General features: G+C 41.7%; 1 protein-coding gene across 1 annotated transcript in view; it reads left to right on the forward strand.

The window, feature by feature from the left end:
• LGR5 (leucine rich repeat containing G protein-coupled receptor 5) overlaps nucleotides 1-17,448 on the forward strand; it is a 134,520-nt gene that overhangs the window by 57,176 nt on the left and 59,896 nt on the right. The window contains exon 2 of the mRNA XM_065406449.1: nucleotides 2,685-2,756. Coding sequence (XP_065262521.1) covers nucleotides 2,685-2,756 — 72 coding nt within the window. The remainder of the gene's footprint in view (nucleotides 1-2,684; nucleotides 2,757-17,448) is intronic.

Here is a 17,448-nt window from a genome sequence, read left to right on the forward strand (position 1 = left end):
GGGGCTCCTACATCTGGAGCAGTGGGGAGCTGAGCCCCCTTTCGCCTCATACGAGGGCAGGACAGTAGGGATTACAGGAATGGGATGGCAGGGACCAAGTTGGAGATTATGTGGAAATGATGATGACCTGCATGGTACAATTTGTTACCAGATACTCCCAGATATTTTAAGTGAATAAAGTTGTGGCCTAATTAAACCACATCCATTGCCTCCTGTCTGACTTCCAGCATGGCTGGACAAGTGGTATAAGTGGCCTAAAGGAATAACCAGCTTCTAAACACAACTGCCTGTGCAAATGGGTAATTGCATATGCCAGTAGAGGCCTAGACTTAAATGTGCACCAGCGCTTCCATTCTATTGAAAAATTGGTCATGTAAGGCTTTATTGGGCAAGTATGTAAGTAATGTGCTTTCATGAGGTATGCATTTCTGTTGTTCTGTTAACTATGGGTAAACTTATTTTATTGATAATATTTTGTGGTCCTGTTGCAGACAAATATCTTTTTATTTTGTGTTATGTTGTAAAAACAAAGAATCCAAGAAAAGGGGGAAGGGGCAGTGTGGTGTGTATACAGAGAGAGCGAGAGAGAATAAAATGTTTATTTAACTGGTAGTTTTAAAGAAATTTCTAAAAGTTTGTGTATATTGGGAGTGACTTGTACTGTTCTGGTGCATGTCCACAGCAGGCGCAAGGAATGAAAGCTGTTTGCCTATATTCTGACCCTCTAAGATGTTGCAGACAAGCCAGTCTGTAGGGTGCTTGTGACAGGTATTACCAGCTGCGCCCTAGGAGTTAGGATAGGTGAGGTCCTCAGGGTTGTACGTGTATCATCCCTGCTGTGCAGATTAATCCTACTATTAAGAGGAATCAGTTAGTCAAGAGAGCTAGGCTTGGTCTGTGTTAGCCAGAGCTCACATTAAAGCTGTTTTTGTAGTATACCCAATATACGCGCCTGTTTCAGGATGCATTACTCCTGTTTTCAGGTGTCATCAGCATTTGGCCTTTAAAATATAAAATATGAGCAAGAATATTTATTTACAAAATCCCATTAAGATCTATGTAGAAAATGCATGCACCAACTGATTTTGCTTAACATAATGCTTTGTACCTTATTATTCGTTAATCTATAATTCACTCGACTGATGGGATTTCAGCATCTATATTTTTGTTCCTTTGCCAAAATAAATCTTTTATTCCTTTGCCAAAATGAAAGAGTAGTCCCCTACAAATGGCATGAAAGAATTAGGTGATGAAATATTACAGTAAAAATGTGAATTAATAACTAAAGTGCTTCCTGATTAATCACTTTGATTTTAAAGTGAATACACAGAAGCCTACTTCTATGAGCGATTTGATAATGGTTGTGAAATATTAACACAGTTCCCTGTTATTTTAGATTCTGTACTCCAACTATATTTTTCAATTGTACATTTTCAGGGAAACATCAATACAGTAGAAGATCAAATATACTGAATTTAAAAGATTGATGGCTGAAAACATTTATTCTATAATGCGAAACAGGTGGTGATTAATAGGAATTTTAAATGTCCACATAAGCAAATGATCTGAACTTACGTATCTCAGGATCTCCCAGATGCTGGAAAAGAAAAATCAGTCATTGAAAAATCATATAAAGTAATTAGATACTATTAGGGGCACTTTTTAATAACTTATTAAAAATGGGAGGTAGCATAAATACTTGCATACAATATACAGGTGTGAAATATGTTTTGATTTTAACCATGCTATTCCTATTTTAGGATGTCATCATATCTTGTCTACTGTATTTTATTATGCAATCTATTTTATTACATTTACTCTTGTGGTAAGCCAACTCTGATGATACTGTAGAAGTATGGGAAAGACTGATAGAAACCTATACAAATAAAAACAGAATAAAATTTAATTACATGGAACTTAGCCTAAAACAGAAATTGATTGAGTTCTGACCAGAGTTTAGAAGGCTAGTGGTTTCCTGTTCCAGGAACTACTGTGGAACCCCACCAGGAAGTGTGCTACAGAGCAGGATCACATTACACCCTTGTTTTATGGTTCATTTCACTTATTTAATGCAATTTGAGAACCTGTAAAAGGAGCATGTTAAAAAGAGGAATGTATTTTTTATTCCATTTCTTTTAATCAAAATATTTATTTTTACAAGATACCTAAAGTAACTTAGGACAAAATCAGTAGTACTGTACATCACGTTATATTACAAAAGCAGTATATTCCATATTCATGAAATGTCAATACAAATGCAAATTTCTTATTTTTGTACAGCTTAGTTTTTCTACTTTTAGTAACCCATGAATATGCTACAGTCTTAAAACAACAAACGTATTTCCTTTCCTTTTATTATTCCGAATAAATGGTAATATGGTATAGTGGTTTATTAAAGTAACTTCAACTAAAAAGATTGTTTAGCACACCAGCTTATTTATAGAGCACAAGGAAACATTCCTGAATCTTTGGAAAGTGGATGTGCTACAGCATATATAGTTTGTTTGACAAAACTGTCTACTTAAGAAAGAAAAATGTTTAAAATGCTAACTGGATAATGATTCATCAGTCATGGCAGAGGAACTAATTTTTGTTAATGTACTACTTAAAAATGTGTGGAATGAGCAGCTGGATACCACACTTGTGGCATGCCATACTAAGGCTCTGTCTGTTTTCCCCTACAGTGATCTCAGTATGAACAACATCACTAAGCTGCCCTCGAACCCCCTGCACAATCTCCGCTTCCTGGAAGAGCTGTAAGTATCATTGTATCCTTGATGGGCATAGTCAGCACCAGACACATTCCTGTGTTTGTCTCTCATACGTACTGTGGGAACCAGATAAAACAGTGCAGGAAAGCTGTCAGCTCTGACACTTTTGGCACATGCGGAAACACTTAGTTGAAAAAACCAATTGCTTGTGATTCTGGAAATGAACTTATAAAAGAGTTACCATGAGGCTACAACTTCTCTAAGCAGAGACAAAGCCAAACAAATTAAAAATTTTAAACAAGGGCTGTGTAAAAGAGCTGGATAGCTTTTTGGAAATAGTTAAGCAGCAGGATATTAAAAGTTTGAATACTGGCTCATGTTTATTAAAATAGCAAGTAAAGCTATAATCAAAACCTGCTGCCTGGTTCTGCCTATGTCAAGGACAATTGAGTCCACATTTCATAGCATCAAGGCTTCTTGTCCTAATCACTTTTAATTACTGTTTCCTTACTCTTAAATTTAGCATCCCTCAAGGCTGACTAAAACACCAAATCCTACAAAGATCTTAGAGCTATGCCATCCAGTACTTTCTGTAAAAGAAAAAACAATGTACAATGCAAAAACTAGCTAATCAAACACAGCTTCAAAAGAGGAATGGGATTGGAAGTGATGATGACTAACCATAAATGAAAGGCACTCTGTGTGCAGGAGACCTGGATGTGGCAATGTACTTAGTTATTATGATCTAGGCTTAAAAGTCATCTTCAAGCTCTCATTCCATAGTGTGATGGAGAGTCAATGGCTAATGCACCATATACTCTGTGGGAAGAGGCTGACACTTGCAGTTACAGGAATTCTCTAAAAAGTTGATTAAAGGAACTATTTAGGCATTGGCCCCTGATGAAACATAGAATCATAGAAATGTAGGAGTAGAAGGGACCTTGATAGGCCATCTAGTCCAATCCCCTGCGCTGAGGCAAGATTAAGTATATTACATCTTAAAAACCTCCAATGATGGAGATTCCACAACTTGTCTAGGTAATTTGTTCCAGTGCTTTACTACCCTGACATCTTCCTTTATTAGCCCCTATAGCCAGGGCCCCATCTTTTTCATTGATTTTAACTGCTAGTACACCACAAAATCCACTTGGGACATGGAAAGTTATGATGATACCTCCACACGAAAAATTCATTTTAAAGGTAAAGGAAATGTACAGTCGTAACCCTATTTTCAGACTCCATTAAGCTAGAATATTACTTCAGAACTATTAGTGTCCTCACTAATAGCCAGTTATATGCTGCCACCTCATCCTTCAGGCTGGCATTTCAAAAAGCAAAACAATGTGCTCATTAATGGCCAATGGAATTGCCCTCTGAAAGCTCAGAAGAACAGAAGACGCCTCGTAAATCACTTCAAAAACTATTCCATTTACAAACAGTTTTCTTTTTTCCCCTAACTCTATCTTTTTTGTTTTATTACCACTAACATTTGCATGGAAACAAAGTATATCTTTTCAGCTTCATCTGCTCCTTCTACTTATTGCCCATTTTAAGTAATAATCAACTGTGATACTATAATGTGGCCATTACATATATGCTGTCACCAGCAAAGTATTATGATATCAAATACATATGAGGTGGGTTGTGCCACCAAAGCTCTGTTTCTAGATTGTGTCTTAGTTACTGTTTGTCCAATTTCCTCTAAACTGTCATAACCCTCCTAACCGTTCCCAGCCCCAAACTCTTTTTTTTTTTCCAGACACCTCAGAAATAAATGTTTTAGTTTTCTCTGTAAACACAGAAGCTGATTCTCTCCAAGTAGCAGGTTAGGGTGTTCACTGGCTTATACCATCACAGACCAAGGAATATGATTCCAGTGGAAAGGTGCCCATTCTCTTTGTTTTTCTGGGGCCCTCTCTTTTTCCCTTGTTGATACATCCTCTCTCTTTCTGCCAATTGCTGTTGTGGTTCTATCCCAGTGTTAGGTAGGAGGGACATATGGGGCATGGTTGTTACCCTTTTCTCTGAGGCCAAGCACACTGCCTCTGGGATATCCCTAGTTTTCATTAGCATTGGGACATCAAAATTCTCAAGGATCCTTTGCAAAACTAGTCTCTTGCATGATTCTCACAGTAACATGTTATAAAAATAAACAACATCTTATAATATATCTGGTTAGGAAGACAATTCAGCATGAAGGATATTGAATCAAAGAAGTTAGACATGTAAATGGCATATTAGCTCATCTAGTTTATCTCCTTACTAATACAGGATTATTCCCACTCCAGTCTAAATTTCAATGCTCTGAACACTGGGGCTTCCATTACTCTTTGGGAGATTATTCCGCAATATTAATGCATTTCACTCACTGTCAGGAGACTTTTCCAACATTTTCCTTCTTAATTTCTTACTATTACCCTTTGTCCCAAACTAAATAATTCTACTTCCTCCTTGCTGCTAACACTGTTCAGCTATTTATACTATTATCATTTTCTGATTCTCTTACCCAAGCTATAAAAAGTTAAATATTTATATTAAATTAAAATATATCCCAATAACGGCCCCACACTGTTTGAAACCCTACTATTGTGGCACTGAGGTCATCAAATGTATTTACTTATTATTTGTTTGGCACTGAAAACGTTCATACTGGATATCTCATTATGAGCCTCATTCAAAGCTCATTGAAGTCAGTAGGTGTCTTTCCATTGACTTCAACAGGCTTTGGATTAGACACTATGTATAGAAATTCACTATGCTTAAAAAGTGTTCTTTTCAACACTTTCAACTGTTCAATAAATAGGTACAAGAGTCTTTTTAGAGAAACCTGTAAACAGAGCTAAGAATGTTTATAGAGCCCTGCTGCCCATCACCTAGGAAGTGAAGCAGAAAGTAGAGACATCTGCTACTGTAGACCTTATAGAATTAAAAAGAAGCAGTTCTTATCTGCAGCTTGGGATAGCAAATGAGATCCTTTATTTAAGTGTCAGTATGGATCTCTGCAGGGGACATTGGCTAGTTAGGAAAGTTACAGTGAGTTGGGATTGCAGGAGTCTGCATAGAAGGGACATAAAAGGAGAAACATTATGGAGCCTGTCCTGTATTGGAGCGGGGCAGGAAGCAGAAAAAGAGATGAGGATGTAGGGAAAGTATCAGCAGCATTTTGTAGGTGCCAGAGGGGTAGGGGTGTGTGTGTGTGTGTGTGTGTGTGTGTGTGTGTGTGTGTGTGTGTGTGTGTGTGTGTGTGTGTGTGTTGACAGGGGATGCAGCAGAGGAGGAGCCTGCTGTGTGCTGTTGGATAAGAGGAGGGAAAGGAGCTGCAACATGCTAAGGTTGTGGTAGGTAGGGTGTATGTATCACATACCCAAAATACCATTCTGCAATGTTTCTTGTTCTGAGCAATCCTGCCTCACACATCGCTACCCAAAATATGTTGAGATTTTGTTCAATAAGAAAATTAAACCAACTGTATTAGAACCAAAACCAAGACCTATGAATTAATGTTATTCACCTTGTGTCTCAGGGCTGGATCCTGACTCTCCACTAAAGCAGAGCTTAGGCCTTGTCTACACTACAGGGGAAATTCTATCTAAGCTACACAATTAGAGTTATGTGAATAGCGTAAGTCAAATTGACATAGTTTAGTTCTACTTCCCACGGGGTCCACACTACATGACATTGACTGGAGACGCTCTCCTGTCAACTCCCCCTACTCTTCTCGATCCAGTGGAGTACAGCATTGACGGGAAAGCGATCTGCAGCTGATTTAGCGGGTCTAGTGAAGACCTGCTAAATTGATCGCCGATGCATCGATCGCTGCTCATCGATCCCCCAGTTAGCGTAGACAAGCCCTTAGAAACTCTGCAGGAGCAGATCTTCTTTCAGTGCAGCCCTGAGGGACATAATTGGTTCTTTCATTAACCCAGAGTTTTGATTAACTAAAGTGTGAAAATTTGGGATTATGCTGTGTTCTGGAGGGGAAATGTGCCCCAAAATGTTTGTAAGCATGGTTTTTCTCTGAAAACTGATCTCTACAATGCTGTCCAGAAAGCTGAGTTTTGAGGAGGTTCGTTTCTTTGCACATACAATGGGCCTGTTTGGGCCTAATTTTTTGCTTAAATTTATGAGGTGGATGACAGATACACCAGTGTAAATTCAGAATAACTCTGTGGATTTACACCAATAGAACTGAGGCTATGTCTACACTATGTTCTGGGGGAGGGTGATTCCCTGCTTGTGTAGCCAAGTCTCATGCTAGCTCGAGTCGATGAGAACTAGTGTGAGTACAAATAGTGTAGCCACAGTAGCTGAAGCAGTGGCGGCACAGCTTAGCCATGCCAAGCACAAACCCACCTGAATTACCTGGGTATGTACTCGGCACAGCTAAGCTGTACCATTGCTGCTTGTGCTACTGCAGCTATGCTACTATTTATATTTGCACTCACTCTTATCAAGTTACCACAAGTATGTGTATGCAAACTGGGAATCACACCTCAAATTTGTAGCGTAGACGTAGCCTGAGACCCACTTACTGATCTCAGTGGGGTTGCACAGGATGTAAACTGAGGCAAAATTTGTTCCAGAATGTCTATTAGTATTCATGTATCAATACATTACCTTAAGATGTAAAAAAGGTATGAACGTTATATCTGTTGCTAGGCCAAAACATGAAATTTTAGGTGCATCACCACCTAGGCAGGTGTCTTAAAGGGATAAGATGGACAACTGTATGTAAATACGGACATTGTGAGCAAAACTTCAAAATACTGCCTGAAATTTGTTTTATTTACTGAATGAATGTACCTATAAAGACTAAGGAAGAAAGAACACGGTTAAATGAGACATATCTAGTTTCCTTTCATATACTGAAAAAATTGTTCTTCCTAAGCAAAGTAGGCTGCAGACAGGCAAAGGTCCAAGTGATTTTTAGTACACTGCTATTATTCAACAACTTAAGGCAGGTGCTTTTAGCAAAACAACAGGCAGGGGCGGGGGAAACAAACCCCAAGGGATGTTCTATTACTTTTTTTACAAAATGATTTCAGAGTAAGACAGTTTCAAATAACATCCATTTGCAAAATTACATGACAAAGGCACCTTACATTTAATTCTAACCTGCATGCAGGTGCAAAGTGATTTATTGAAGCCTGTATTACTTTTTAAAGAACTTGAAGAGGCTTACCATCATCTCGGAAGTTTTTCAGGCTGCCCACTGTATTATTACAGCTATTACTGAAGAATTTAGTGTGTGACTTGTGTGTGCTTTGAGACATTTTGTCTTCGTGATAGTCAAAATGAATGTACAATGAAAAGCATAAGATTTCAGGCACAAATGCCTTTAAAAAACATATTGTGTTATTGTAATGAAATACAAAATTACACAAATGCAATACAAAATCAGGAACATATGTGGACCCTGATTCTCATTTACTTTAAGACCCCTTCACACTGTCAGAGTGGTGCAAAGGGACCTTTGTGTAAACGAAAATTACACCCGCGGCCTAAATTATCAGGACACGATCAATCACCACTTGTTCATCTTATTCATAAATGATCTGGAGAAAGGGGTAAAAAGTGAGGTGGCAAAGTTTGCAGATGATACTAAACTGCTCAAGATAGTTAAGACCAAAGCAGACTGTGAAGAACTTCAAAAAGATCTCACAAAACTAAGTGATTGGGCAACAAAATGGCAAATGAAATTTAATGTGGATAAATGTAAAGTAATGCACATTGGAAGAAATAACCCCAACTATACGTACAATATGATGGGGGCTAATTTAGCTACAACGAATCAGGAAAAAGATCTTGGAATCATCGTGGATAGTTCGCTGAAGACGTCCACGCATTGTGCAGCGGCGGTCAAAAAAGCAAACAGGATGTTAGGAATCATTAAAAAGGGGATAGAAAATAAGATGGAGAGTATCTTATTGCCCTCATATAAATCCATGGTACGCCCACATCTTGAATACTGCGTACAGATGTGGTCTCCTCATCTCAAAAAAGATATACTGGCATTAGAAAAGGTTCAGAGAAGGGCATCTAAAATGATTAGGGGTTTGGAATGGGTCCCATATGAGGAGAGATTAAAGAGGCTAGGACTTTTCAGCTTGGAAAAGAGGAGACTAAGTGGGGATATGATAGAGGTATATAAAATCATGAGTGATGTAGAGAAAGTAAATAAGAAAAAGTTATTTACTTGTTCCCATAATACAAGAACTAGGGGCCACCAAATGAAATTAATGGGCAGCAGGTTTAAAACAAATAAAAGGAAGTTCTTCTTCACATAGCGCACAGTCAACTTGTGGAACTCCTTGCCTGAGGAGGCTGTGAAGGCTAGGACTATAACAGGGTTTAAAAGAGAACTGGATAAATTCATGGAGGTTAAGTCCATTCTTGGCTATTAGCCAGGATGGGTAAGGAAGGGTGTCCCTAGCCTCTGTTTGTCAGAGGGTCGAGATGGGTGGCAGGAGAGAGATCACTTGATCATTGCCTGTTGGGTTCACTCCCTCTGGGGCACCTGGCATTGGCCACTGTCGGTAGACAGGATACTGGGCTAGATGGACCTTTGGTCTGACCCAGTACGGCCATTCTTATGTTTATTGTTCCCCTTTCCTCTCTTCTCTCGTTCTGTTTGTTTTGTCTTTCGGGGGAGAGATTTTCAAAGGTATAAATGGGAGTTAGATGCCCAATTCCCATTGACTTTGAGTGAGAGTTGGGCATCTAACTGACCCTTATACCTTTGAAAATCTGGATTAGAAACTCTTTGAGGCAGGGACAGACATGCTTAATTTTTCATAAAATCATAGATTCCAGGACCAGAAGGGATCACTGTGATCATCTAGTCTGACCTCCTGCATAACACAGGCCAGAGAACTTCCCCAAGATAATTCCGAGAGCAGATCTTTTAGAAAAATATCCAATATTGACTTTTTGTCAGTGATGGAGAACCCACCACGACCCTTAGTAAATTGTTCCAATGGTTAATTACTCTCACCATTAAAAACATACACCTTATTTCCGGTCTGAATTTGTATAGCTTCAACTTTCAGCCATTGGATTGTGTTATAACTTTCTCTGCTAGATTGAAGAGCCCATTATTAAATATTTGTTCTCCACGTAGGTACTTATAGACTGCAGTCAAGTCACCCCTTAACCTTCTCTTTGTTAAACTAAAAAGATTGAGCTCCTTGAATCTATCATTATGAGGCAAGTTTCTTAACACTTTAATCATTCTTGTGGTTCTCCAGAGAACTCTCTCCAATTTATCAACATCCTTCTTGGAAGAAGAAAAAAAACTTACTAGCAGATCCAGGAACAGAACCCAGGTCTTCTAACTACTAGTGTAGGGCCTGCTGTACCACACCATGCTGCTTCCCTCCCTTGCTATTAGTTGCCATTGTGGGCACTACTGAGAATTACTTGTATTTAAATAACTGGAAAGCATGATTGTCTGGCTATACCGAAAGAAGGACAGGAGACACTTGATATGGATTTAATCAGGCTGCAACTTTATTATTAGATGGTCTGGGACTACCTAGCAGATAAAAGTGTACAGTGCAGGTAACCCCATGTTTATTCCATGATTACCCCGGGGGGCTTTTACCAGCTCCCCCTCTTTTTCCTTCCAGGTCCCTGCAGCAAATCCATTGCTAGGACCTTAGCATCCACCCCGCCCCCCTCGTAGGAGGGGTAAGGTGGGCTATAAGAAAGGGGGGTTGGCTCTAGGGTGACCAGATCACCCAGGTCAAATATCGGGATGCGGGGGGGGACGGGGGGGGGACAGAGCAAAAAAAACCAAAACAGCAGAGGAAAAAAAAAAAAAAAAAAACCATTCCTCCTCCCTCTGCAAGCGCTGGAGGGAGGCCTGGGAGACACAGGGGAGCACGGGGCCGGGGTGAGTGTGAGTCCGGCCTGGCCCCGAGCAGGCAGGACTTGGGCGCGGTACCTGGAGGGAGAGTAGGGGGGCAGCCCGCAGGGCCAGGCGGTGGCTGTTCTCCCCACCTGGGCAGCGGGACTCGGGAGCAGCCGCTGCTGCAGTTCCCACTGCCGCGAGGAGAGGAAGCGGCCGCTGGCCAAGCACATGGCACTCGGCGGCTGTGGCCCTGGCGCCCGCGAACCCCCCGCCCCGTCCTTCCCCCATTGGCTCCCTCCCCAAATCCCCGCCTCTTCCCAAGCACGCCGTGCCCGGGAGACGCAGGGGAGCGCGGGGCCGGGGTGAGTGTGAGTCCGGCCTGGCCCGGAGCAGGCAGGACTCGGGTGGGGCGGTACCTGGAGGGAGAGTAGGGGGGCAGCCCGCGGGGCCAGGCAGCGGCTGTTGTCCCCACCTGGGCAGTGGGACTCGGGAGCAGCCGCTGCTGCAGCTCCCACTGGGGAGGAAATGGCCATGGTGCTCGGCGGCTGCAGCTCTGGCGCCCGGGCCCGAACCCCCCGAACCCGGGCCTGTTGCGGGGACCCAGCAGCGCGCACGCTGCGCGCACCCAGCCCCTGGCCAGTTGCGTCTGGGCTGGCTGCCCAGCTGGTGCAATCCCGCGGGTGGCCCCAGAGTGGGGGCCACAGGCCCCAGCCCCCCATCCCGCTCGGGTCCCGCAGGGGAACGAACGGGGCTGCCGAAGCCTCCGCCCCGGGGCCGCCCGCGGGATTGCACCAGCTGGGCAGCCAGCCCAGACGCGACTGGCCAGGGGCTGGGCGCAGCGTGCGCGCTGCTGGGTCCCCGCAACAGGCCCGGGTTCGGGGGGTTCGGGCCCGGGCGCCAGAGCTGCAGCCGCCGAGCACCATGGCCGTTTCCTCCCCAGTGGGAGCTGCAGCAGCGGCTGCTCCCGAGTCCCACTGCCCAGGTGGGGACAACAGCCGCTGCCTGGCCCCGCGGGCTGCCCCCCTACTCTCCCTCCAGGTACCGCCCCACCCGAGTCCTGCCTGCTCCGGGCCAGGCCGGACTCACACTCACCCCGGCCCCGCGCTCCCCTGCGTCTCCCGGGCACGGCGTGCTTGGGAAGAGGCGGGGATTTGGGGAGGGAGCCAATGGGGGAAGGACGGGGCGGGGATGGGGCGGGGATTTGGGGAGGGAGCCAATGGGGGAAGGAGGGGGCGGAGTAGGGGCAGGGGGTCATGAGCCCTTCCGGGCTCCGCCTGTGCATGGGAGCCTTGCTTGTTTGTCCAGTGTCCCGACCTAACATTGGTTGGGACGCGGGACAAAGAAGCAAATATCGGGACAGTCCCGATAAAATCGGGATGTCTGGTCACCCTAGTTGGCTCCCTGCCGTTCCAACCATATGAGTCCCAAACCCCACACCGTTCCATTCCATTAATCAGCACCTCCTTTTTAAGTCCTTTACCAGGCTATTTATCTGGTCACTAGATGCCTTCCCTATGGAGGCATCCGCCCCACACTTACCAAATGAGTTGCGACATATAGCCTACCACATCTTTTGTGCTCATTGTAATAAGTGTTCCCTAACACCCACTGTGGGGGAAGGCAGAAAAAAACGCTCAACCGAAGCCAATATGGTGGTGAGGGAAAAAATTCCTTCCCAGCCCCCCTATAAAGAAGTGACTAGCACAATGCCCACAGCAGGTTCAAACCCCACCTGCTAATCACACTTCAAGGGTAAGGAGGGTGGATGCTGCCTTGCCTGCTGTGTGCAGAACGGGGTTTCCAATACCAGAGCTTTCACCTTTAAAGCCTTCCGCCCTTACATTCCAAGGGGATGAGTCAGCGCTGCAAAGCTGACCAACACACCTTTTTGCAGCAGTTTCTGACCTTGTCCCCCTTCCCCGGCATAAAGCACTACTGCCTTCCTCTGGCAAGCCTGGACAGCAGCCCTCCTGCTTTCAGTGCAGGGCGGTCATTGTCCAGCTATACCGAAACAAGAACTGTATTATTAGATGTCTGGGACTACCTGGCAGATAAAAGTACAGTGCGGGTAACCCCTGTTTATTTTTCATTTACTTCAGTGAGCTTTGGACAAGCCCCTAAATGCCAAAGACCTTTCCCACAATATGAATCTGTGAAGACTTAAACACTAAAGGCATACGTGTAAAAAACCTGCAATCAATATGCCAAGCAAAAAGAGAAAAAATGAACAAATATAGTCTACAGGTCTTAAATCATATTGTTCTGGTTCAGATCTCCCATATGTGTCAGTTTTACTGCACTGATTCCAATGGACTTACTCCTGCTTTACAGCAGCGTAAATAATTTCTATCAGCCTATATGTTTCTCAGTAATTTTCATTGCAAATAACTTATTGTCTCATATACAGTTGTAACACTGCATGTATCATCACATGCTCTACTCCTTGTAGTCTGGGAATTTGATTTCACTTTTAATAACACTCATAGAAAGATGTGAACAGTTTAGAATATACTGTTGTGTTTAATTTGTAATGTTTATTGATGAGACATATCTGCCACCAGGCAGGCAAATAGCCAGTGATACATCGTAAATTCCATGAGACAGACTTTGTTGATAACACAGGGCAATGTCTCCACAACCTTGTTTTAATACAGACAAAGAGGCACTAAAAGTCCTTGCCCAGGAGAGCACAACAGTCATTTTGAAATTAACCATTCTTCAATAAAAGTAGTAGAGAGGTAGTGGCTCAAATAATAATGTGGACTAATTGGCAGAAATTGAGGTAGTTTTTTTTTTTTTTTTGTAGTTTTTATGCATACACTGAATCTGACTCACTAGAAATGAATGTGCTAGTCATTATTCATAATGAACTATAAGATGAAGATTCACATCAAGCAATCAAAGTATAATTATGAAAGCTACAAAAGCAAATATTAACTCCTATTCACAATCTATCAAGATGGCCTAATGATTCTAGAACTAACCTACTATTGTTGTAATTTTCCACTGTGTCATGGACATTTCATGAGCTTGATGCCACTTTAAACCGGGACATGGTAAAGTTAGCTGACTACTGTAAAAGACTTGGCGCTTCCAGCCAAGCATCATAAAAACAGTCTCCAGTTTGTTCCATCTTCATCATGCTAGCGCAACCTGAGAACTGAATGTTTATCCGAATGGTCAGAAGATGAAGTATGAATTTTCTACTTTCTTGTAGTTGTAAAACAATTATCTGTTAATTCAGCCAAAATCATGTTTACATCTCCCACATTCACAAGCCTGGAAATTTGGCAAAAGGCATCCAAAAAGAGTCATTTTTCACAAGTTTTTTTGAACTTTAGAACACAAGTGCATACACACCATTCCTGCTGGAGGCAGTGCCAGTGGTAACATCTCTAATATGCCCTGACTGTGGCTTCATTTTGCTACTCATCACTGTGCAATAGCAACTACATAACACCAGAATTTTGGCCCTACACAGTCTCCATCTTTAGCACATAGCACGGAAATGACAGAAACAATTGCCATACTTTTCTGTCCAACTATCTTCATAACAGTACACCACATTTCAATGTACTTATGCTACTGTTGACATTATACATTATTCCCTTACTGTTGATACTGCCACCAGGGATGAAAACAATAGGTGCTCAGAAATCTGAAGTACACTCTTTAAGGCTAGCCCAACAAAACTCTGGATTTGGATCAATCTGACCTAGCATTTATTGTTACATGTAAGTGTTAAACTTAGAATAAGAAGTTCCAGCAAGTCTGAGATTATTGGCTGGCTGATTACTAGTGATAATACTTTCCAAATATAAAAGTAAACTTGAATCTCTTGTTTCCTAGGTCTGTGGGATCTTATGTAGGAGATGAGTTTAGAGCCTGGGGTAGAAAGAATTATGATGCTTACTTGAGAGTACTCAAGTACTCCTCACAATTGGTCTTGCTGTCTGCTCTGGAGGAAGCTACATGGCTTCTGTTCTAGCAGAGTGCCATAGTTAGAGCCATCTGAAAAGAGGAGGGCTCTATAGTGTTAAAAGCAAAACAGAGTTTGTCCTCAGTACTGGCCTTGGTCAGCTTAGCAAAACATGAGACCATTATCTTCAGTGGTCTTATCATTGCAGGTGCAGAGAAATTCCCTCCCCTCTGTAGAAGGAGGGAGTAATAGTACATTTTGAGCCAGTTTCTTAACTGGCAGACATCAATGATCAAGGCCAGATCAAGATCAAAGATGGTGTAGTGTTTTGATCACATATTTCTTCCATCCCTACTGCTTGAAGTCAATGGACCTTCTCCAGTTACACCAGCTTTGAATTTGGCACATGTATTTTAAAAGCCACTTGGGGCCTTTGCTACAGTGAAACATGCTGTATTTGAATTTTCAACTAAAATGTAAGTGGAGTAAAGAACACAGTAGCTGTAAATATGTGTGCAACACAACTAACTCTTGCCCCTTGTTTGCAAGGAAGGAGCATGTTTTAAACATTTTGTTCCAGGAGCTCAGTGTAAATCAGCTTCTTGATGACATAGAATTTCAGGCCACATTACTGTCCTTTCTTATGTTATCTATCACTTCATAATAATTAGGTGGTTAATTCATAATGAGACAAAATGAAATAAAAAGAGAGATGATGATAATCATTATCAACAGTTCATAACTTTTTGTCTAGAAAGATAAGTCCTCAAAAATGGAGGAAGGAAAGCAGATTTAGAGCAAATATCAGCCATATGGTTTTAATTTCACACATTAAATATTATTACTGAGATTGGCCTAGGAATAATCATTAAATAGATATTAAATTACAGGCAGCTGCCGCCATCTAATAGTCTGTCAGATCAATATCAGACTGGTTATCCATATTGACAGAGCTATCTTTCTTACTTTGATTTGAGAAGCAAAAAAAGGTTTTGCATCATCATAGTTAAAAAGAGAAATAGAATGCCTTTGGTGATTAATTACTCTAAGGTTGGCAGGAAACAAGACAGAAGCAGAAAAAACAAGATCAGCAAATTCTGCCTGAAGCATAAACTTTTTTTTTTTTTACATCTAGAATCAGTCATTTTAGAAAATAAATTAGAAATCTCAATTTTGCTGTAATACCTAATATTTACACTTTCCCCCCCCAGTCCCACTGTAACATCTGTTTTGTATTACAAGAGAATATAAATGTTTCAGTGTTGGTATCAATAGAAGAGAGAATTAATTGATTGATTTAAATAAGGAAGATAAAATCCTGACCCTATTGAAGTCAATTGGAGTTTTGTCACTGAATTCAGTGGGGCCAGAATTTCACTCTGCACCTTTATTAAGTATTCTAAACAATTTTGATAGATGGACGGGGGATCAGAAGCTTGCAAATAATATTAAAACAACAAAACTCAATTACCTGGATACTCTCCATTACCTCTGGTCCCAAACACCATAGAGACAGACCGATATGCTGATTATCAATGCTTTAGTAAAGTTTTGTAGATTTTATATTTGTATACAGCAAGGCGTTACCATTAATTAGAATAACTGTTAATGTTTTAGGCCCAATTCAGCAAGATACTTAGGCATGCCAGTATCTGATATCCATGAGACAGCTCCCATGCTTAAAGTTAGGTTCATGTTTTAAATACCTTGCAGAATCAGGGCATTTAATATTTTTTGCTTACAGAACCAAAAATCTTTTTGCCATAGCCTTAAGGTTCTTCTCTACTATTTCCTCTCAGTTACCAATCTGGGAGATTGTATTAGTTACAGTATGTAATTTAGCATCAAAGGAGTCAAACCACCCTTCTCAAGAGAAGATGGATAGCTTTCAAAACTGATTCAGCAGAGACATTAACTCTGGTAACCTGTTCATCTTCTTCAATTTTTTAAAGAAAAATATGGCCTAATCCATGATAGCACTAGCCTTGGCACATGTTCTTCCCTACTCTCTTATCCCCTGGATGATGTCAGTAAATCAGTTAGCAGATGGAATTTAAAATTCAGGGTCGGAAAGAGCTAAAGGCAGTGCTAGTAGTTCAAGGAACACAATTTATAGCCATCCCCTAGTATATTTGGAAAGCCAAAGAAGGATTGCAAGTTGCAAACATGCTTGCATACCACAGTATGTTGCAATATGGTATATGCAAATACAATCTGGAGTGAATAAATAAAGTACAAAGCAAGCTATTGAAAATCTTTCATGAAAATAGCTGTAGCCTGGTCTGTACAAAAGAACATGCACTGGCATTTCTCTGAACAGACGCATCCAGTCTGACTATTGCTCTTATATTTTAACAGCCAAATAATAACACAACAGGCTTATAATGACCTCCACTTCCACTGACGCAAGTTGAAAGTCCAGAATTACTTCAGTGCATTTCAGTGGACTTTCACTCCACTGGACTTTCAGTGGACTTTCACTCCTTTAACAGTGACACTTCTTACAATGCTTGATCCTGCAGTTCGTTGAGCACGTCCAACAAAATGCTATGTGCCCTTAACTCCTAGTGATTTCAGCACCTTCAGAACCTCTTAGTTCATTCCAATACAAGAAGATTCCACTGTGCTAATCCTATCAAAATGCACAGTTATCATCTACCACATTAGTGTCACATAAATGCTCCTTTACAAAAAGATAATTGCCTTCCCTTCTACTTCTGCTCCAAAGGCTTGGTCCTGCATGGCGCTGAGCTCTTCCAAGAGGTGATGAGTATCCTCAACTTCCATTGTCTCTAAAGAGAGTTGAGGATGCTCAGCACTTCTCAGAAGGGCTCAACATTTTGCAGGACTGGGCCTTACCTGAGAAGAGAAGAAAATCTGCCACAATCCCCATAAAGGGATGGCTTGCTGTCTTTTGACCTCGCTTCTACTACTCCCAGCAGGCAGTTAGGAGGAGCTGGGGTGGT

Source organism: Emys orbicularis, chromosome 1 (genome assembly GCF_028017835.1).
Source record: "Emys orbicularis isolate rEmyOrb1 chromosome 1, rEmyOrb1.hap1, whole genome shotgun sequence".
Taxonomy (NCBI): domain Eukaryota; kingdom Metazoa; phylum Chordata; order Testudines; family Emydidae; genus Emys; species Emys orbicularis.